At 34.3% G+C, this 19671-nt stretch overlaps 3 protein-coding genes across 6 annotated transcripts; 2 read left to right on the top strand and 1 right to left on the bottom strand.

The window, feature by feature from the left end:
• The first annotated feature begins 407 nt into the window (after positions 1 to 407).
• LOC140828926 (zinc finger CCCH domain-containing protein 41-like) lies at positions 408 to 7597 on the top strand. 4 transcript variants are annotated; one of them, XM_073191925.1, is made up of 6 exons: positions 408 to 624; positions 1756 to 2593; positions 3958 to 5166; positions 5639 to 5953; positions 6226 to 7225; positions 7440 to 7597. In XM_073191925.1, exons 2-5 carry the CDS (start codon positions 1817 to 1819, stop codon positions 7183 to 7185), a joined length of 3261 nt encoding a protein of 1086 aa, XP_073048026.1. In that variant the 5' UTR covers positions 408 to 624; positions 1756 to 1816; the 3' UTR covers positions 7186 to 7225; positions 7440 to 7597. The 4 variants fall into 4 exon arrangements, with proteins under 4 accessions (XP_073048026.1, XP_073047942.1, XP_073048108.1 ...); XM_073191841.1 differs by lacking the exon at positions 7440 to 7597 and having other exon boundaries at positions 6226 to 7338; XM_073192007.1 differs by lacking the exon at positions 7440 to 7597 and having other exon boundaries at positions 1778 to 2593; positions 6226 to 7338.
• Positions 7598 to 10159: 2562 nt separating this feature from the next.
• Positions 10160 to 10714, bottom strand: LOC140814531 (LOB domain-containing protein 25-like). Its single transcript, XM_073173555.1, has one exon. The coding sequence runs from the start codon at positions 10712 to 10714 to the stop codon at positions 10160 to 10162; it is 555 nt and encodes a 184-aa protein (XP_073029656.1).
• A 7415-nt stretch (positions 10715 to 18129) lies between these two features.
• On the top strand, positions 18130 to 19412 carry LOC140809822 (cyclin-dependent protein kinase inhibitor SMR6-like). The gene has a single exon (XM_073167564.1). The coding sequence runs from the start codon at positions 18700 to 18702 to the stop codon at positions 19015 to 19017; it is 318 nt and encodes a 105-aa protein (XP_073023665.1). The 5' UTR covers positions 18130 to 18699; the 3' UTR covers positions 19018 to 19412.
• The last annotated feature ends 259 nt before the right edge of the window (positions 19413 to 19671 follow it).

Below are 19671 nucleotides of genomic sequence, written 5' to 3' on the forward strand. Positions count from 1 at the left end.
AGAGATAATAATATTTTTAATATATATCTATACTATTATATTAAGTTATGAGAATGTTAGAATAACTACTTTTGGACATCAAAATATTTAATTTCTTAATTACCTTTCTTATCATACTTAAAACTTTTTCAAGTCACTCCATATTTTAAATAGAAAAAAATCAAAATAAAATTCCCTTTTAAATCGAACAATTTTTTTAAATCGAAAATAATTTCGGGTTAATTATTTAATATTATTTGATCAAATTAAAAATAATAATTGCATGTGTATTTTTTACTAGTAAAAATAAAATATCCGTATTACTAAATAACAGACGCCTTCTTGTAAGGGTAAAAGAACTGTGCCAATTTTAGAATAAAGATAAAATACATGCATCTATTCGTAAATAACAGACACCCCCAATGTCTTTGCCAGGTTTCTTCCAAGTATATATACAGGGGACTCCTACGATTTACAGCAAAACTGACAAAATCTACGCACGAAATACAGCTGCAGACCAAAAAATATTTCAATTTGGTAGTTATTTGGGGCACCTGCATTGGTAAGTAATCATAAAACGACGCTACATATTTTCGCGTTGAAGAAACAAGTCATCGAAGCTCAAGTTCAAATTTCATCGATTAGGTTTGATTTCGCCACCTCTCTGTCATCAATTTCAGCTGATTTTTATTTTTTGAGTTTTTTTTTTCTTTTGTTACCTTGGTGATAAGTTTGATTCTGTTTCGTCCGGATTATGTGGTCGAGTTTTTGTATTAATATTAGACTTTTCGCAACTTGCGCAACGGTTTCCCTTTTTTTCTCCCTGTTTTGGGATTGGTTTTTATAGTTTTAGTGCCAGTTAGGTTGAAAATATTGAATGTTAACTGGTTATTCTTGTAGCCTTTTTTATTGAATCTTAAGGTCCCGCTGAACGCCAAATGTGGTTGTGCCTGAGATGGTTGATTCTAGTTTTTGCGTTATTTAATCTGGGTACTAGACAATTATTACATGAAGATGTCTCCACGAACCTGTGATAGTCAATTCTGGTCCATTGCTGCTCATGTACCCACGTCTTGTCCTGTGATAAAATATTGCTTTCTTCAGTAACCGTTTCTTTAATAGGTTGAGCTGTAAGTTTCTTAATTAAGTGCCCGGCGTCAGTCAGTTCTTTCAGCTAAGAACAGTGTTAGCTCATGTGATTGATTGCATTATATTTGTTTTTTGGGTTTTCCATAACTGCCTGATAAGATCTTGACTTACTCGTTTTGTCATACGAACAAACTGATGCCTTAAATGGCTTCCAAATGGAAGTTGATATGCTGGATTAATTTTATTATCTAGATTTTGGTGCCATGAAATGTTTGCTTAAATTCTAGAGTCTTTAATGATTGTAATTTAGGGATGCTAATGGATTTTTTATTTCCCTATATTCAGTAGAATTGGAAGAGTTGTGCTTGCCTTTGCTAGTTATTAGTCAGAACTATTAAAATCTAGTAAATATAAACTTTTTATCATATTGAGTTTGGGATTTGACTTATCAGCTTTGGCTGGAGTTCTGTGGTGTTGAAGAGTGAATTTTTAGTTTAATTCATGATGTTGAAAGTCTATATATTGTTTGATATTTCACAGAATTGGAAATGGAACTCAGAATATTGTTCGGCTTGAACCTTGTTATTATCTATCCATCTCTAGGTGGTGGAGCTATTATTGATTCACTATAAAATAATTTTAATTGATTCACCGTAAATTAATTTTCTCTGTTTCCCTGTCTTGAAGGGATATTGATCTTTTGAAGCAGAGAACAATTCAGATTTATTTTTCCCTTCACTAGCATTCCATGGATCTAAAAGCTTCTTCTCAAGACCTTTCACCCTCCGATTGCGCCAGTGATTCCGAGGAGAAAGAAATCAGTGAAGGGGAGGATGAGGATGATGATCGTAACCATAAGCATCGCAAGCGAGAGGCAGGCTCTGAACCACTGGATGGTGATTTTCTAAATCAAGTTTCAACAAGACCATATAGGAAAAGGAAGCCTTTTGATAATGGATTTCCTTACAGGGAAGGAGATCCTCAATCTGGTGAAACCTCGAAAAATCATTATGGTGCCTCAGAAAGAAACTTCTCCACGAGATCTGAAAAAAGACGCACAAACAGGACCCCATTTTCTAGAGCTCCCATGGATTTTAACCAAAGAATTAGGGGAAACCAATCACTTTCAGCTGAAGCTGGCCATAAATTTGGTAGGGGAATGGACCCTCTCTCCTGGGGTTTGCACAATTCCAGGCTTGGCATGGTTGATGTCACAACACCAATGGTCCAATCTGGACCTGTTCCTTCTGGCCTGCTTGCAGGAAGGGGAGTGGTAAACATTTCTAATGCACACAGTACATCTTGGAATGCATTTGGAATGGTTCCAGGAGTACCAAATGGTGGGATTGATGGACTTCGCCACTTGGGTTTACAAGGGGCCTTGAGACAATCTATTAATCCTGCAATGAATATTGGCCTACCTCGGCAACGTTGTAGAGACTTCGAGGAGCGTGGTTTTTGCTTAAGAGGAGATATGTGCCCGATGGAACATGGTGTTAATCGTATTGTTGTTGATGATGTTCAGGTACGTGGATTGGCTAGTTGATTTTTAAAAAAATTATATTAAATGCACACATATTCAGATTTTTTTATATTCGTTGGAGACAATGTTCTAAAATTCGCTAACAGGTGCCTAGGCCGCCTAAGCGGATTTCACGGTGTCAACATAATAAGATGAAGTTTGGTGTGTTAGGATAAGCCATTAAATCGTATTTCTTGTTGGACTTTGGTTTAGAGTCAATAAAAAAAATATTGTTCATTTTTTTAGTTGGGTTTTAATTTAAATTAGAAGCCCAAAAAACTTTTTCATTAAAAATTTTCCAAAAACAAAGCCCAAAAAATAATAATATAATAATTTTTCATATGTCTAGAGCCGACTAGTACTTTTTCGGTATGGTCGGCCGGTGCCTAGCACCTAGGCAGCCGTACAGGCCAGTTTTTAGAACACTGCTTGGAGATATATGGTTTTATGCACTAGTTAATATTCTGCAACAATGTTCTGCCTGTCAATATCATATTATGTTATTGCTGGACAAGATGCATGGCTTTTGTGGTTATTCAAATCAGCAATCTGTTTTGACTCTCAAGCTACGAATTTCATCCGCTTGCCTTTTATTTATCTTTTTAGAGTTTAGACTTTTATGCTAGCGCCATTGTCCATGCATGTAAAGTTGGCCATAATGAAGATAACCTAAAAAATTTCCAACGTCAAAGCATACGGCTACTTAGAGATAAGGAATCATCATTTGAATTTGTTGTTTTCGTGGAACCGTAGAAATAGGAATATCCCCTGGCTTTATTTTTTTACAAAGGCAAGACTACAGCCCTGCAATGTATTACCATTACTAAGGAATCAGAGGTGTGTATAATGGTCTCACTTCTCACCTATAATTCACATGCATAGTAATCACTTTCGAAATAGAGATACAATTGTTACCACTTTGTACACGTGGATTAATATTTTAGTGAGAACTGAACTACAGAAACATTATTGGAGGCTTGAAATTGTTTCAGTCTTTCAAAGTTGGGCTTTTGGCTGATTTAATCCATTCATTCCTGGTGTTTCTCATTTATGATTTGGGGCAAATGGATTGTATAGTCTTCCTGAGCTACTCTCAGTTTTTTTTACGTTCTTGAACTTAGCATCTTTGAATTTTCCCTTCTATAATCCACTCTTAATGCATGTTTGTGTTCGTGGGGTTTAACGTGTTACCGATCACTTGCTATGATTAATATTGTTGTTTAAAAATGGATAGTTGTGCACTTTACTTGGGAGTTTGGAATGCTTTGTCATGCTTCAGTATAAGTTGTTTGTATTTTTTCAATCAGACCTTTACTTGATTGCAAATGTTAGAACTGCTTGATTAAATATTATCCGTGAAACTGCAGAGCCTTTCGCAATTCAACCTCCCTGTTTCACTTCCTGGCTCACAGCTTCTGGGAACTTCTGGGAATGGAGCTTTACCTGTAATTAGCACTTCCTCCAGCTCATTAGCTAAAAACAAGGCTTTTCCTGTGACAAGTGGCAGGCCTGGAATTATGGAAGATGGTTTGGGGCTTAATGGTGGTTTTGTGGGTGGCTTTGTGGCAGTGGGATCTGATGTTTATGATCCAGATCAACCTTTGTGGACAAATAATAATTCTGAAGCATCAGCATCACTACTGGCAGTTAATGGATCAAATGTTGGTATTAAAGAGTCTTTTCTGGATATAGACCCGTCTGGTCAGAAACAAATTGAATCATATGAAGGCTATGATGAGAAACCAATCACAAGTGCTTGCACTTCTTTATCTCAAAGTTTGTCTGGTTGGGGAAAACTAGCTAGTTCCAAAAACAGATTCGGCCAGAAAAATAAAATTGATTCTACAGGGGCATCTCCTAGTTCTATTGATCGAGAAATCAGAAGTGAGGAGGTAGCTATTGTTGGTTTTGAAGCTGTGTCCCAAGGAAAGGGAATGAATGTAAATGATAATGCTCCACAAGTTAAGGAATTGTCTCTAAAGCCACATAGAGATTCAATATCTAATGTTCGGAAACCATCTCAGAAAGCAGTTCGAACTCTATTTGTTAATGGCATTCCTCTAAAAGACAACAGAAAGGAAGCCCTTCTTTCACATTTTCAGAAATTTGGGGAAGTCATTGATATTTATATTCCAATGAACAGTGAACGGGCGTTTGTTCAATTTTCGAAAAGGGAAGAAGCAGAAGCTGCATTGACGGCACCTGATGCGATTATGGGCAATAGATTTATCAAGCTTTGGTGGGCAAATCGAGATAATACTATTGCTCATGGATTAAGAGGCAACAGTGGTTTACCAATAATGTCTCGAAGAAAGATAGATATTCCTGCGCCCAATGGAAGAAAAGAAAATCTTCATGCTGCAGGTGGCAAGGATGATAATGCCCATCCTTCTGTTGCTCAAGTGCCGATCTACGATCATCTCAAACCCATGGCTGCTAAAGTTTCCAAAACCCCTCCACAACAAAAGAAATTAGAGAATTTAGAGCTTTTGAAAGAAGAACTTCGTAAGAAGCAAGAGATGCTTGATCAAAAACGAAATGAGTTTCGGCTTCAGTTAGACAAACTTGTGAAACAAGTAAGCCTGATTTATTTTAGATTAATCTAGAGGAAATAACCTTAATTTTGGACCCTCAGTTCTTTACTTCTGAAGCTGACAGATGTTTTATGTTTAGAGCTTTGCTAGAATTGGGTCTCTAGTTGTAGAGCTTGTAAATGAGCAGGAGTATGGCTGAATATGGGGGGTGATGAGTGGCATGAGAATAGTTAAAGAGCCGTGTATTCCTAGGTGGTTGGCTGTGAATGTGATTGGGAGGTGCCCTCCTCTACCAGTTGCAAAATTTAATATAAAAACTATGGGATGATGGAGAAATATGTTTAGAAAAGAAGTGATATATCTCAAACAGTGTGTTCATTATCATGTTTTCTGCATTCATTTGAATTACTATTTTCCTTCTTTATAAGTGATTAAATTCCACATCCAAAATATTATTCAACCTCTAATATTGGTCGCAAGTATTTTGCTGCTCTCAATTTTTCATTCTTTGCAGTCTGCAGGTGTCAAAGATGTTACAATATCAGATCAGGCCTTTAAAAGTCTTGAAGGTGGAACACCACCTGATAATGCAACAACTGAAACTACAAAGTTACCTGATAGTCACGTGATTGCTAAGAACATTAGATCTGCTGAACATGCTGTGCAACATACTACCGCGTCAAAGCCTAATATCGTGCAGCCATCAAGCTTGAGACAAATTCGCCAACCTGCTCTGCTAGGGACACCTTTTGTAGGAAACAGATTTAAGCTGGACAATCGACCCACCACGTTCAGAATTGTTGCGCCATTACCAAATGGCCTTGCAAATGTAATTTCTGGAACTCTTGTCGTTTTGTTTTCCAGTTGATTGAAAGTTTCCATTGTTTTGCCTTTATTCCATCGAGCTGACTGACCAAATGGCCACACAAGCATACTTCTTTTTTAAGACTCGACATGGTAATCCTAGCCAAATTTATACAACCACCGTTCTTGTTACTTTTTGTTGGATTTGGAGACCAAGGAGTGGAATGTAGAATTAATTTTTAGCCTTTTGTCTCGTCCACTTCCATAACCGTTATTAACATTGAGATTATTCGTTAGGTCGCTACAATGAAAGAACACTTCTCTACATATGGTGATCTTTCTTCAGTGGAACTGGAGGAGTCGAAGCTTCAGAAGATCAATGATAACTCAGTGCAATCTGATGTTTCAGCTCTTATTTCGTTTACAACGAGGCGTTCCGCAGAGAGGGCATTCTTGAATGGTAAATGCTGGCAGGATAACAATTTGCAGTTTATGTGGCTTGCATCTTCTAATTCCGGAAGAGAGGGTGGCAACGCTGGTATTCCTTCAGATTCTTCTAACACGCATTCAGAAGCTAATGCTCATGTCCAGCCTGACAGAGATGCTGCCTCGTTTCATTCTCAGAAAAGTGATGCCTCGGGATGTAGCGAACCCGAAAACCTGATGAAAGAAAGTGGTGAAGAATCTGTGGAAAAGAGTGACAGCGCTGGTAATCGTTCAACTTCTTCTAACATGCCTTCAGAAGCTAATGCTCATGTCCAGCCTGACAGAGATGCTACCTCGATTCATTCTCAGAAAAGTGATGCCTCGAGATGTAGCGAACCCGAAAACCTGATGAAAGAAAGTGGTGAAGAATCTGTGGAAAAGAGTGGCACCGCTGGTAATCCTTCAACTTCTTCTAACATGCCTTCAGAAGCTAATGCTCATGTCCAGCCTGACAGAGATGCTACCTCGATTCATTCTCAGAAAAGTGTTGCCTCGGGATGTAGTGAACCCGAAAACCTGATGAAAGAAAGTGGTGAAGAATCTGTGGAAAAGAGTGGCAGCGCTGGTATTCCTTCAGCTTCTTCTAACACGCCTTCAGAAGCTAATGCTCATGTCCAGCCTGACAGAGATGCTACCTCGATTCATTCTCAGAAAAATGATGCCTCAGGATGTGGTGAACCTGCAAACCCGACGAAAGAGAGTGATGCGGAAAAAGGAGAAGATTTTCAGCCTGTTACGACCTTGGTTTCAAGCGAAAACAATGCATCATAACGTCTATGCCTTGGATGGTGGTTCGAGTTTGTACAGCAAGGTAAATTTTATATCAGATGAATATGTAATCCACATGATTTAGTTGCTGCTGAGCTGTCTTCAGTTTTCTTTCCTCATTTTTGGAAAATTTAAGAGAAATTTATAATTACAAAAGTGCTAGCCATCTGCAACTCGTGGTAACCTGTAATTCGTTGTGCTATTTCCATTAATTTTTTCTGCAGCGTGGATTATAACTAAAAACTTCTATATGGTAGGTGTCTGGTTTTGTCATGCTCCCTTGTAATCTGATAGGATATGCTGTTCAAAGTCAAATTAGCTCGTCTCGTTTCAAGGATTCGTCTACACGAGACTAGGAAGGATTTAATTTCTATATACACGATGCATTTCAACATTAGTAAGTTTGAATAAAGTGTATGACATTTATGTATGCTATCATGTTCAATGCATGAGAAATATTTTTCCACACCCTCAGTTGTTAAGGCGCAAGCATGAAAATATTAGTAAATTAAACCTCTCAACGATATACATGAATTTTGTTACGTTAACGTAAAATCCATGTTAGCGAGTTGCAGCTGTTTCTCCACGGGTAAATAATCTTCCAACAATATACTCGTGCGATGCAGCACCTGCAATAAGACATCCGCAGAGTCATTCTCACTCCTATCGATCTGTAAATAATCGTCACTCTAAATGTGTGACCCAATCATGAATCATATTCGTTGATGTCCAAATGTAAAAGCTACAGATTCCGCTGTTAGCGAAAAGGGTGACGGGCAGGTCACTCAACACACACCTTATCTCCGATCAAACTGGGTATATATTTGCAGCAGCTGCCACGTAACAAGCCTAGAAACCGTAATGCCTGCATAAAAAGGAAACCCGCAAAGGGATCAACTGAAAGCTGAAGAAAAGTACGTGCAAAATCACTATTGTTAACCAATCCCCTACATCGAAAATTGCGACCGAAATAATATTTTTTTTAATTTATTTTTACGAAATAAATATGACGTTTTGAGAAAAGTAAAATCAATGAATCAGGATCATTTGGTAAAATACGAAAACTTTTTTTATTTTTTGGAAAAAAAAATATGACAACTTTATGTTAGAGGAGAATTGTCCACATATTTGGAGTCCTTGTCAATGAATACATAGGTTTGTTGGTATATGGCTTTCAAATGTACCACGCGCGACGACTTTGAAAAGATAAAAGAGAGACAGGGAGCATATTTTGATGTGAATGTTTTAATGCGTATAATTTGGGCCATCAGTACTCTTCCATCTTATTCACTACGTACTCACGAGCCCTACTCGTATATATGTTTGTGTGTGTGTTCCCAAATAACTCCCGGCCCCTGCCTTCACTGACTTTTTTTTATGACGTGTGAACATACTGTCGTTCATTTTTTTATAAGCCTATGAGTAAATACAATAATCTACAAAGTACGTTAATCAGATAAATCGCATCAGACAAGTTTTGTACAGCATGTTTGCCCGAGAATGTGTTAGCAAGTGGAAAAAAAACATATGTTTACTTAAACACTCTCCTATTCCATCAACTCGAATATATCTTTAGGTCTTTCACTAAATTAAACACCATATTCATGCTTTTATGGATATCATCATTTTTTAGGATTAGTCAGACGAAACTCAGATACAGATTTATCAAAAATAATGATGGAGATAGACCGGACGAGTAGATCGATAGCTATTTTCTCCCTTAGTTTTTAATATTTCTTTTTTACAAATTTATAGCTTTTTCTTGCAGAGTACACGAGATAAATTACTCTGTGTTTCTGTAGTTTCATGTTCATTCACATGGGGAAAAAAGATCTTCCTAGGATTTTTTTACTGTCGTGGACAATGACTATTGTTTCATATAATTGAGATGCTCACAATTTTAGAGAAGTAAAACAATGTAATATTAATATATGTAAAATAATAATTATTTAAAAAAAGTCAATAATGTACAGATTGACGGTGGCAATTTTCTTCATTATTTGACTAATAATGCCCAAAAATGTCCGATTATTTTTTTTTTTACTTGGATGAGTCACTGCCGGATACATTTAATCCGAATCCTTTCGTTGTCTTTGATCCTTTGTAAAGTTATAAACTTTTGTTATTTGTTCAAAAAAAAATGGCATGCATTTCCCATTAATTAATGTTTCTTGTCTTAATTTGTCGGTAATTGATGTTTTTAATCACGCTAAGTAAATATTTTCTGATGTACAATAAACATTTTTTTTAGGAAAATAGGATGAATATTTTACTAGATTTTGTGGTATCCCAAGCAATAGAAATAATAAAAATGATTGGTATTAATGAAATCATATATGTAAATTTTTTTCTCAAAAAAAAGTTCTGAAATTTATTAGCAGATAAATAATTAAAACCTGCATAAGCACATTATCGACAATCCAATACATACATGCCTTTTTGGTAATGGGATGGTATATATGGCGAATCAATATTTATATGTCTAACTCTGATCATTATACTGTATGATTCATTGTATTAATAGATACATTAAATAATACTATTCATTTCAAAAAAAAAAATTAAATAATACTATTATATGGATCGGAAGATCATTTTCCATTGAAACACAATACCAATCAACATAAAATATGCAATTATCCTCATAGATTTATACCAAGAGAGTGCTAGTTAATAATTAAGTGTTTTTTTTTTTTACAACAGCTGCTATCTTTCGATGCACATTAGATAAACACACGACTTAACCTAATAGACTGCAAATCACGTAGTGAATTACAACTTACACTAATCAATAATTATGCAAATTACACAGGGTGTATATAATATGACACGGGATGAAACACTAATATGCTGATTATTATTGGATTCTAAAATACTCCAATGTCCCCATAAAATTTTCACAATATCCATAATACAAACATGATAAATTAATTAGCACACATGAAGATACATTACGTATATATGTAATTACACGTACTTAGCCGCTGCCATGCCCGCCACCGTAATGTGTGTTCTCTCCCGACGGATTATCGATCCATGGAGAAGGATAAGGGAAGCAAAACCCTGAATTCGTGTCGAAAGAAGACCCACCAGGCGCTCCATAATCCGTATTCCTCCGCCCAGTATTATTATTATTGTTTTTATTCCTCGGAGGATTATGATTAAAATTCGGCGTGTTTTCGTTGGTCGCGAAGCGCATTAAATCGGCGTTCGTTGCATCCAGTTCCTTCTGGAGATGGAGGACTTGTCTCTGAAGAACAGAAATGGCTCCTACACAGCCGTAGACCGGATCCTTGAGCCGAGCCTCGGCTTCGTATGCGAGAGAGTTCACTGCATCTTCTCTTTGGTGTGGGGGGATTTCGTTCAGCAGTTTGCTAACGTTGCTGGCTCCGAAGATCTTGTGTACATTGGCGAATTTTGTGGGTTCCTCGGGAGGAAAATAGGGCTTAAAAATGCAGCCTGACAGGCATTTTCTCCTAAGAAACTTGCAGGCGGCACAGGGAGGGTTGGAGTAGCTGGAAGTTGATGCCATTCTGCTAGCTGAAAATAATTACTCAAGGGGATTAAAATGTCGGGACTTGTGTTTCACTATTAATCTTATAAAATCTAAAAAAGACTATATATCAATCAAGAAATCTCGGTTTTCAATATAAATTTCACCTCAAGAAACTGAAAACTTAATTTAAAATTCGGTAAAAGAACTTAATTTTTCGATTCACCAATGCCTTGTTACATTTTGAATTTTTGGTCCACCAGGCAATAAATAGTCAAAGTAGTTGAAAATTTAAAGTTAATGAACCATAAATACCCACATGGTGTGGGAAAAATGTTTACTAGCTTGGAACAGGAAATTGCAGTAACTTTGATTTTTGTTTTGTGTTCTGAGTAAACGCCGATATGATGTGGAAAATGCTGATATTATACCAAAAATCACTGACGTGACCGGCACCATGCCCACAATTAGACCAAATAGTCAAAAATTAAAAGTTAATGAACCAAATCAAAATAAATTCCCTTAAAATAAAATATCTATGACATGGTTAATTATTTGCTCTAGAAAATTTCAAGAAAACCATTTGGTTCTGATCATAATTCTGGTCAAGGATTGAGCGAGAAATGTACCCTCCAATCAAATACATGAATGGTAAGTCCTAAAAGATTTATATCAAATAGATCAGATTTTTTTAAGACTAAAGAAGCTCATGTTTGTGGCTTTTTTCTTACGGGTATAATTAATGTGCAGCACAGAACCTAAGACTACTGGAATTAAAAAATCGTAACAATTATATATACTAGTAATTGCTAACAGGAACTTAAATCTAAATTTAAATTTGATTCACCCGTGAAGCCTTTTTTCCAAGGAAAAAGACATTGGAGGAAAAGTCTTTGTTTAATTTTGCAAGAAACAAAAAAATTAAATACGGCTATAATATTTTCAATTATTGGCATAGTTCCTCCTTGTACCAGCTCGAATCTAATGTCGGGATGATCAAAATATGAATCAGTTATTTCATAGTAGCATTATATCGATATATACATACGTACCTCTTTCAGTGGATCTATCTACACTGTCCGAAAATCTGCCTATTCCAACAACTTTACCTCAACTTTCTTGCAAAATATGTCTAAATTTAAAGAAAACAACCCTCTCCTCGATTTATCAGCTGCCCACTTTTCCTACAAGGATGATCCAGCCAGTTATCCATTAAAAATACACTATATTTCTTCTATCTATTTCCTGTTAATTAGGCAAAGATACAGAATAGGAAACCCTAGCTAGACTGTCACCCTCTCTTCTGAAAGAAAGAGAGAGAGGGAGCTAAGAATAAATACAAAAGGAGTAAACTTACACTTCTTTCTGTAGCCGCAGACTGATCAATCATGCAAGCAGTCTCTTGTCTAACTAAATGATCATGTGGTGGAAACTAGTGATCAGTGAAAACAGATTTGGTTCCATGGGGATTCACGAAACTAGCATCTCTGATTTTTTTCCATGGTGCAAAATGATTTTAGGATGTTCAAATTTCGGATAAAATCGAAAAAATCGAAAATCTAAATCGAAAAAATCGAATACCGAACCGAACCGAAAGCCGAATTTTGTAATTCGGATATAAATGTTAAAACCGAAGTTTATTTGGTTCGATTTTGCATTATATATGTCAAAACCGAAAAAACCGAAATTTCATTAAATTAATAATTTTTTTATATATTAGATATTTTGATATGATGTTTAGTGAATGAAAAACCATTTTGAATAATTTTTAGTTGATTGTTGTTTGTTTAATTAATTTAGACCTTATATTTAAATATTTTACTAAGAAAACAGTAAAAAATTAACATATTTTATTTTATAATATATTTATATTATTAATTTAAATAATTATATCAAAACCGAAATAACCCAACCGTTTTGGTAGAAAATCGAACCGAATCGAACTGAAGAAAAATAATTCGGATTCGGATTATATATTTCTAAAACCGAAAACCGAAATAAAAAATCGAAAACCGAACCGAACCGACCGACCGACCGACACCCTTTAATCACTTGTATATCAGAGCAGAAAGGTTTTTTTTTTTTTTTTTTGTCGTTTATGTATAACTATCGTGATTTTGGTATACAATGTTGTCGAAACACGGTCTTACGTCTATATCATTTATTTTTTTGACAATTTTGATTTCGTAATTTAATCGTTTTTATATTAAATCGTATAACTAAATATATAACGATACAATCAATCATAAAGAAGCCAGCAGAGATACCAAAATTACGATTAAATTTACTCGTATTTTGTACAATATCTCTGAGTGCTATTAAATTAGTTCCCTTTGCAGCGAAATTAATTTATTTTTTATTAAAGTATCCAATTATAACTGTAAGAATGAAAAAGAAGTAACGGCGGTGTACAAAAGTGAGGAGATTAGGCAATTAATGCATGCCTCACCTTTAACATGCATCAGATCTCAAATCCTCTAAGACGACAGATATCGATGATCTTCTTGATTTTATTTGTTTCCTCAAGCACTGTTTTCCAATTTGCACTACAAATAATTTGTCAGTAATCACGGTGGATCTAGAATTTCAATTATGTAGGATCACTTATAAAATACGGACAAAATATTAAAAGAACAAAGACAAATATTACATCGATTATATTCAACTAAACATAAACTGTATGTTTTTAAAATCGATGTTTCTTAAAATTTTCAAATTATTCAATAATAACATATATATACAAATATTTTAAGCATTTTCTCTTTCAATAAATATCATCAATATATTTGAGAGAAAATCATCATCTATTTTGTTCCGAAGCATAATTATGACGATATTCATAAGGATTGTAATGACAATAAGAATTGTTGTTAAGATTGAAAATTGACCCTCACGATCATGAATGAACATCTGGAGCACGTGAAATTTACAAAACAATGGGTGACCCAATTATGAACAGTCCAACACATAATGATATAATTTGAGTTTTGATATTATGTTAAGATTGATACTTGAACTTATAACTCAACCTAAAAAACTAGCTCAAGGAGGTTGGATTGTCAAAGTCCATATATGCAACTCTCAGGAATTTTATTCAACTGATGTAGGATAACTAACAATTGTAAATCATTCATGAAAGCCCAAAATATTCTACTACTACATATTTAAGAAAATTGTAAATTTGTTCTTTTATGTCCATTTCTTTACGATTTTAATAATATATGTTATCAAATTTTTTAATTTTAGTTTGTTGATTTTTTTGTTTTGTTGTTTTGGTTTTTTTCACGTGACGTTGCAAATACATTATAAAAATTACAAAAAATATGGTATGCTCGTACGGGGGAAAACTCAATTCTGATAATATATATTGAGGATTAAATTCGCAAAAAATCAAACATAAATAACGCGAAAAAAAACAATTTTCTCCTTCATATTTAGGATTTCTCATCATTTTTTGGTACAAATTTTTCTCAATAGTACATTTATTTTGTTAAGGTAACTAGCGTCTGTTTCAGTATTATAAGCTGTCCCATCGAATATATATATATATATATATATATATATTTTTAATGCATTTTTATAGAACCCAAAAATGAATGCCCTGAAGAGAAGATTGCTTTTAAAAAAGCATTTTCCAGAATCCAAAAAATATGGCTTTATGAGCATGACAGTTTCAAGTCTACTTTCTTACAAAAGAAAGACTTTTTTCTTCACTTATTATACCCACAGAGCTGTTTTTACTTCTTCTTGTTCACCCTATGACACACACACACACACACACACACACACACACACACAAGAAGTAGATCTACGCAATTATAATCATCCATTGGATTCAAATACATGATACGTAATGGTCAATTGATGATTCCTACACGCAGGTTTCTGTGTTCTGTACATAGTTTAATTAATTCTCAACAAACTAAAACGTATGATTAACAGGAAAAAACTCGTGAAAATCAGACCATCAGATAATAATAGTTTTTTTAAAAAAAAAAAAAAAAACTCAGACAATATTGAAAAATATAATATTTATCAAAATATATTTTTTTTTAAAAAAATTGTATGATAAATCTCAGGACTTGCATTAAAAAAAAAACAATTTAATATTATTGATAGGAGAAGAAATAATGAATGGAATGTATAGTCTATCAATTTAGGACGAGGGTTTAATTGTAATTTAATAATTAATTAATAATTACATATAAACCTTTATGTAACCCATTATGTACACATAGTATTACCCTAGTTATAATATGTCTGTTTTTTGTTTCTTTACTGCTCTCTTTAAGTTGTTTATTTCTCTTTTTCATTCATCGTCGTCGACATGCAGACAATTTGCTTGTAATGATTACTTGTCTGGAAAACTATATTTTTAAGGACACGTTTTACCTGTATTTTAACAGTATTTTTTGGAAAGTTTATTGAAAATAAACAAATATCAATTAATCATAATGCACTGTGAATCATATAATGTAGTGAGAAACCTGTTTAATTTAATTCGCTTCCTTATTTATAAAATATATTGAAATTAATACTAGAGGTGAATAAATATAGATGAGAGTTCAATTCTGTTATCTCAGCTTTGAGTTTGTCATACAGTGTGATCTATTTGTTCAACGTGGTTTGCAGGCTATTGTGTTGATCTTTTTTATTTACCTAAATCACACCAAAAGTAGCGGTTGCTGGTTCTCAAATTAAAAGAAATAAAATAATGATCGACCATTGAATTAAACATATAAAATCAAATATTTGAGAGATATACCTTATCTGAAAAACTCGTAAATCGAATAATGTTTAGTATGTGATGTAAATTAGGGCGTGTGCAATAGACACGGAGTGCCAAATCGGCCCAACAACGAATCAATTGAAGGCCCAAAAATTTGATTGGCTCTAAGATCCAATAAACTTCAAGCATCCTACATTGGGCTGCTTGTCATAAGTCCGCCCAGACCTCACTTTAATATGGATCGTGGAAAATCACGTAGGACAGGGATGGTCGCTCGTGCTTTATGCATTACATACACACACTTCGTATAAGTGTTTTGATGGTTTATAGATAAATTAACTAATAGTTAGTTAAACCCACCAAGATTAAAGTCAGGCCATGTAAGATCCAAGCCTAAGAAAAGGGTATGCTTCCTTCAAACTCATCGACTCAGCTTTCAATGGTAAGCTCTCGTTTAGCTTTACAAAAATTTACTTGTTTTCTTTGGTTATGGGTAGTGCTGGTTTGATCGTCGAAACTACCTCGTTTATAAGATTTTCAGGGGCGACGTCTTCACACTTTAATCCAAACTTCTTGCGTTCCCTGAATTTTAATAATTCAAGTAACAATTTTATTTGACTACATTGTGTTAACATCCGAAAAATATCACAAGATATATTGATTACATGTAGCTCATCGAAAGTAAAACCTCGATATTAAATAAGAAGAATTATCAAATCTGAAATCCAATTATAACAAACTATTTTTTCAACTTAATCTATATACATATCACTAATTTGAAAAAAAAAATATTCTCAATTACGAGTGTCTTAACAACAAAGATAGTAGCCAATTCAACAAACCAAAGGAAACTTAATGTTGTTATTTCTTCTTTTTTTATTTTCTTTTTATTCATGAGTTTATTATAATTAAGTCATAAACTTAAAACAACGGTATCAAATGAGATATAAATAATCGAATAAACTTTGTTTTATATGAGCTATAAATTATTGATTATTGTTTTTGAGATAATTGCGCGAAATAACCTTGTGAAATTATCGTTTAATTAATACTTTGTGTGTAACGGATTTGAGCATTTCGGTCCATATATTAATACATAAATTGTATCAATATCTCTATGAAAATTCTCGTTGGTCCGATAACCTTCAATGTAAAAAGATTTGAGCATTTTAGGGTCATATTTTTTTGAATATGAAGGCCCCAGTTTCTATGAAAACATTTCGATAATTACACATTAATGTTTTTTCTTGTTTTTCCCTTTTAATAACGTTCAATATATGATTAATTAACTAAGACGTTTAACAATTTTGAATTATTGTTGAGTTAATATCGTCACAAATGAGGTATAGTCACACATTTTAGCCAATTAATTATAAAAATTCTCATTTTCTACTTCAAATAAAAGTTTCCCACTATTTTTTCGATTTAATTGTGTCAATCAATAATAAATTGAAAGCGAACAAAAAATGAAATAAACGAAAATAAAACGTCTAGGATATTTACTGCAATTTTCTCATAGAGACATGTGTGTGCATGCTTTAAAAAATACAACATATGAATTAAATTGTATGAATCTGTTATAGAAGAGTATATTAGCTCAACGAGAATTTCACGGAATATCTGGTGCAATTATTTAATTGTTCATAGAAATTTAAAAGGATATTTGGAGCAATTATCTCATTGTTCGTATGTGAAATACATAGAAATTTATGGATTGATATTCTGGTTATTTAGTAAGTTTTGGGAGTAATATAATATATATATCCTAAAAAGTATACTAATCAATCAAACGACAGTGGAATGAAATAGAGATTAAACGAACAAAGGACAAATCCATGTGGGGTCCACTTATAAGAGAAGAAGAATGGCCAGTTCATCGAATCCAGTCCAATCACACACCAGCTCGATTGCTGACATCGTGCGCTGTCATCCGATTGGCCCCAATTTATAATATGTCTCGTCTTTATTTTATTGACGTGCTTTGTTGTTGAGAAGCAATCGAGATATTGGATTGGTTTGCAAAGTAATCCCTTAATCCAGAGTTATAAATTCAAATTATTTCAGTTAATTACTTTATAAATATTTCAACAATGCTGTGTGTTTTTTTTTTCCATGCAAATATGTAATAATTTAAAAATAACAAATCATCATCAAATTAAATAAGAAATAACTAATTACACATTCACTGTAAAAAAATTTAAATGTTTACGTTATTGCAAATTAAGCACCAATAGCTACTCAAGTCAAATTTAAGCATTCTTTTTCCGACCTATATCGGTATTTTATGATCGGTTGGAGGGGTAAAACGAAAAGAAATTCGACATTCATACATTATTTCAGGTTTATTTACTATAATTGAAACTAAAAAATAGACATATTATTCATATATTTTAATTTATCATCTCATTATTAATCATCTTGTATCAAGAACCAAACTGTGCCTAAAGAAATAAGTACAAATCTAGGAGAATACTTAAATATTCCACGAAATTTCCCTGAATACATCATTAGGATTTTTAATAAATAATAATATCGGAAAATTAGATCTTGTTAATTTTATTTAATTAAAAATTTGTGTGAGACATGCTTTTTATTTATCAATAGCACCGTCAAAATGGTTCATGCACCCAAAATCCAAAAGCAAGGGAGGGTCGGCGCTGAAACAAACAATATTATTATTATATAATATATTCATCCGGGAAGGACAACCAAGACCGCGGGCGGGAACGAGAGCCGTTGCTAGATAAAATACCGAAAATTGGCGCCAAAATATTTCAGGTGCCCCGACACTTTGACGGGCAGCCCGAAAGACTGCCCCTTCTCAATTTCACACACAGACGCAAATACCCAGTCATCAATCTGAATAGATTCTGATGCAAGCTACGAGAATTAGCCCTTTAATCGTCCCCACTTTGGAATTTTCCTACTCTGTTTCTTTTTTCTCCTTCGAATATAAATTCTTCGTGTGAAGCTTAAGAAGTCCTCTCGTTTTGCCGCCATTGATCTTCTATTTTCCTCTTGTTCACAGTTGCTGTACTGCAACCAAGCCCAGCCCCCCTCTTCAAATCCTCCTCTCTTTTAATTTTATTCCCCCGTGTTGAATCGCATAAAGGAATTTAAGAGACTTTCGTCTTTTGGTTTATTCCTTCGTTTTTTTTCTTTATATCCAGCCCTTTACCACTAAGAAAAGGGTCTCCTTTTCTATATTCTTTCTTGAAAATAAAGAGTCTTTGTCACCTCCGGAAAATTTGTTCCTCCTCCAAAGGATTTGTTGTTTCTGTTTTCAGTTCTCCAGATGGGTATTTCGAAGAAGCATCAGATGGATGCCAGCAAGGATTTAGATGGGAAGAAATGGGTTATAGCTGGGATCGCCGTTCGAGCGCCGCTGAAGCCGATATCCACGAGGGCCAAAGAGGAGAGCGAGGATGAGGGCGGCGCGTGCTCCACGACACCGACTGCGCGTGAGAGCCAAATACCCAAGAAACTGTCCTGCCCGCCGGCGCCGAGGAAGCGCCGCCCTGCTTCAACTTGCCATTTCAATGGAGACCGGGAGTTCTTCAATCCCCCGGATTTGGAATCGGTATTCATGTGTCATGCTGAGAGAGCCAACTGAAAAAGTTTTAGAAGATTTTAAGGTTCATCAGAATACGAAGTCCTTTCGATTATTATTCTAAAAAAAAATTCACCTTTTTTTTGGTTTGTTAGTTTGTGCTGGAAGTTTCAGGCTGTATCGGTACTTGGTAGGCTTTAGGCTTTTGAAATGGTAATGTAATAATGTATAATAGAAATTATATGGGTATGTGTGAAACTTCAACTCTACCAAAGCAGAGCTTTATTTGCTTGACTTAAATCTTAGTTTTTGAATACTTTTATCAAGATTACGATAATATGTTGATCCTCTCTACGTTTTGTCACGTTTAAAACACAGACAAATTATTTACTAGTCATTTTTAGAAGCAAGATTTTTTTAGTTTCTTTTTCCTGATAAAGTCCATTTGTAAGAGGAAATACGAGGGCATAAATTCCATGATCATGTGCCAAAGCAGGAAGTAACCCTAGATTTAGTTGTGTGTTTTCACCCATACTCTCTAGACAGAGAACAAACACGTGCGTGCGTTGGAATGGCAAGGAAATCTGAGAAAGTGACAAATTTATCTAGCATAAAAAGTAGATGGTATTCATTGCTCTGCTCCATAAATCTTGATTTTGACCAGAAACTTCTTGCTCACCCATGTTGGTAGTGTGGTGTAAACACGTGAATTTTAGT

The sequence above is a fragment of the Primulina eburnea genome, chromosome 1 (assembly GCF_022965805.1).
Source record: "Primulina eburnea isolate SZY01 chromosome 1, ASM2296580v1, whole genome shotgun sequence".
In the NCBI taxonomy this organism is placed as follows: Eukaryota; Viridiplantae; Streptophyta; class Magnoliopsida; order Lamiales; family Gesneriaceae; genus Primulina; species Primulina eburnea.

Excerpts from the sequence above, each read along its gene's own strand:
- LOC140809822 (XM_073167564.1), top strand. The coding sequence starts at position 18,700 with ATGGGTATTTCGAAGAAGCATCAGATGGATGCCAGCAAGGATTTAGAT.
- LOC140828926 (XM_073191925.1), top strand. The coding sequence starts at position 1,817 with ATGGATCTAAAAGCTTCTTCTCAAGACCTTTCACCCTCCGATTGCGCC. Across the intron at positions 5,167-5,638 it reads TAGACAAACTTGTGAAACAA|TCTGCAGGTGTCAAAGATGT; the intron begins GTAAGCCTGATT and ends CATTCTTTGCAG. Across the intron at positions 5,954-6,225 it reads TACCAAATGGCCTTGCAAAT|GTCGCTACAATGAAAGAACA; the intron begins GTAATTTCTGGA and ends ATTATTCGTTAG.
- LOC140814531 (XM_073173555.1), bottom strand. The coding sequence starts at position 10,714 with ATGGCATCAACTTCCAGCTACTCCAACCCTCCCTGTGCCGCCTGCAAG.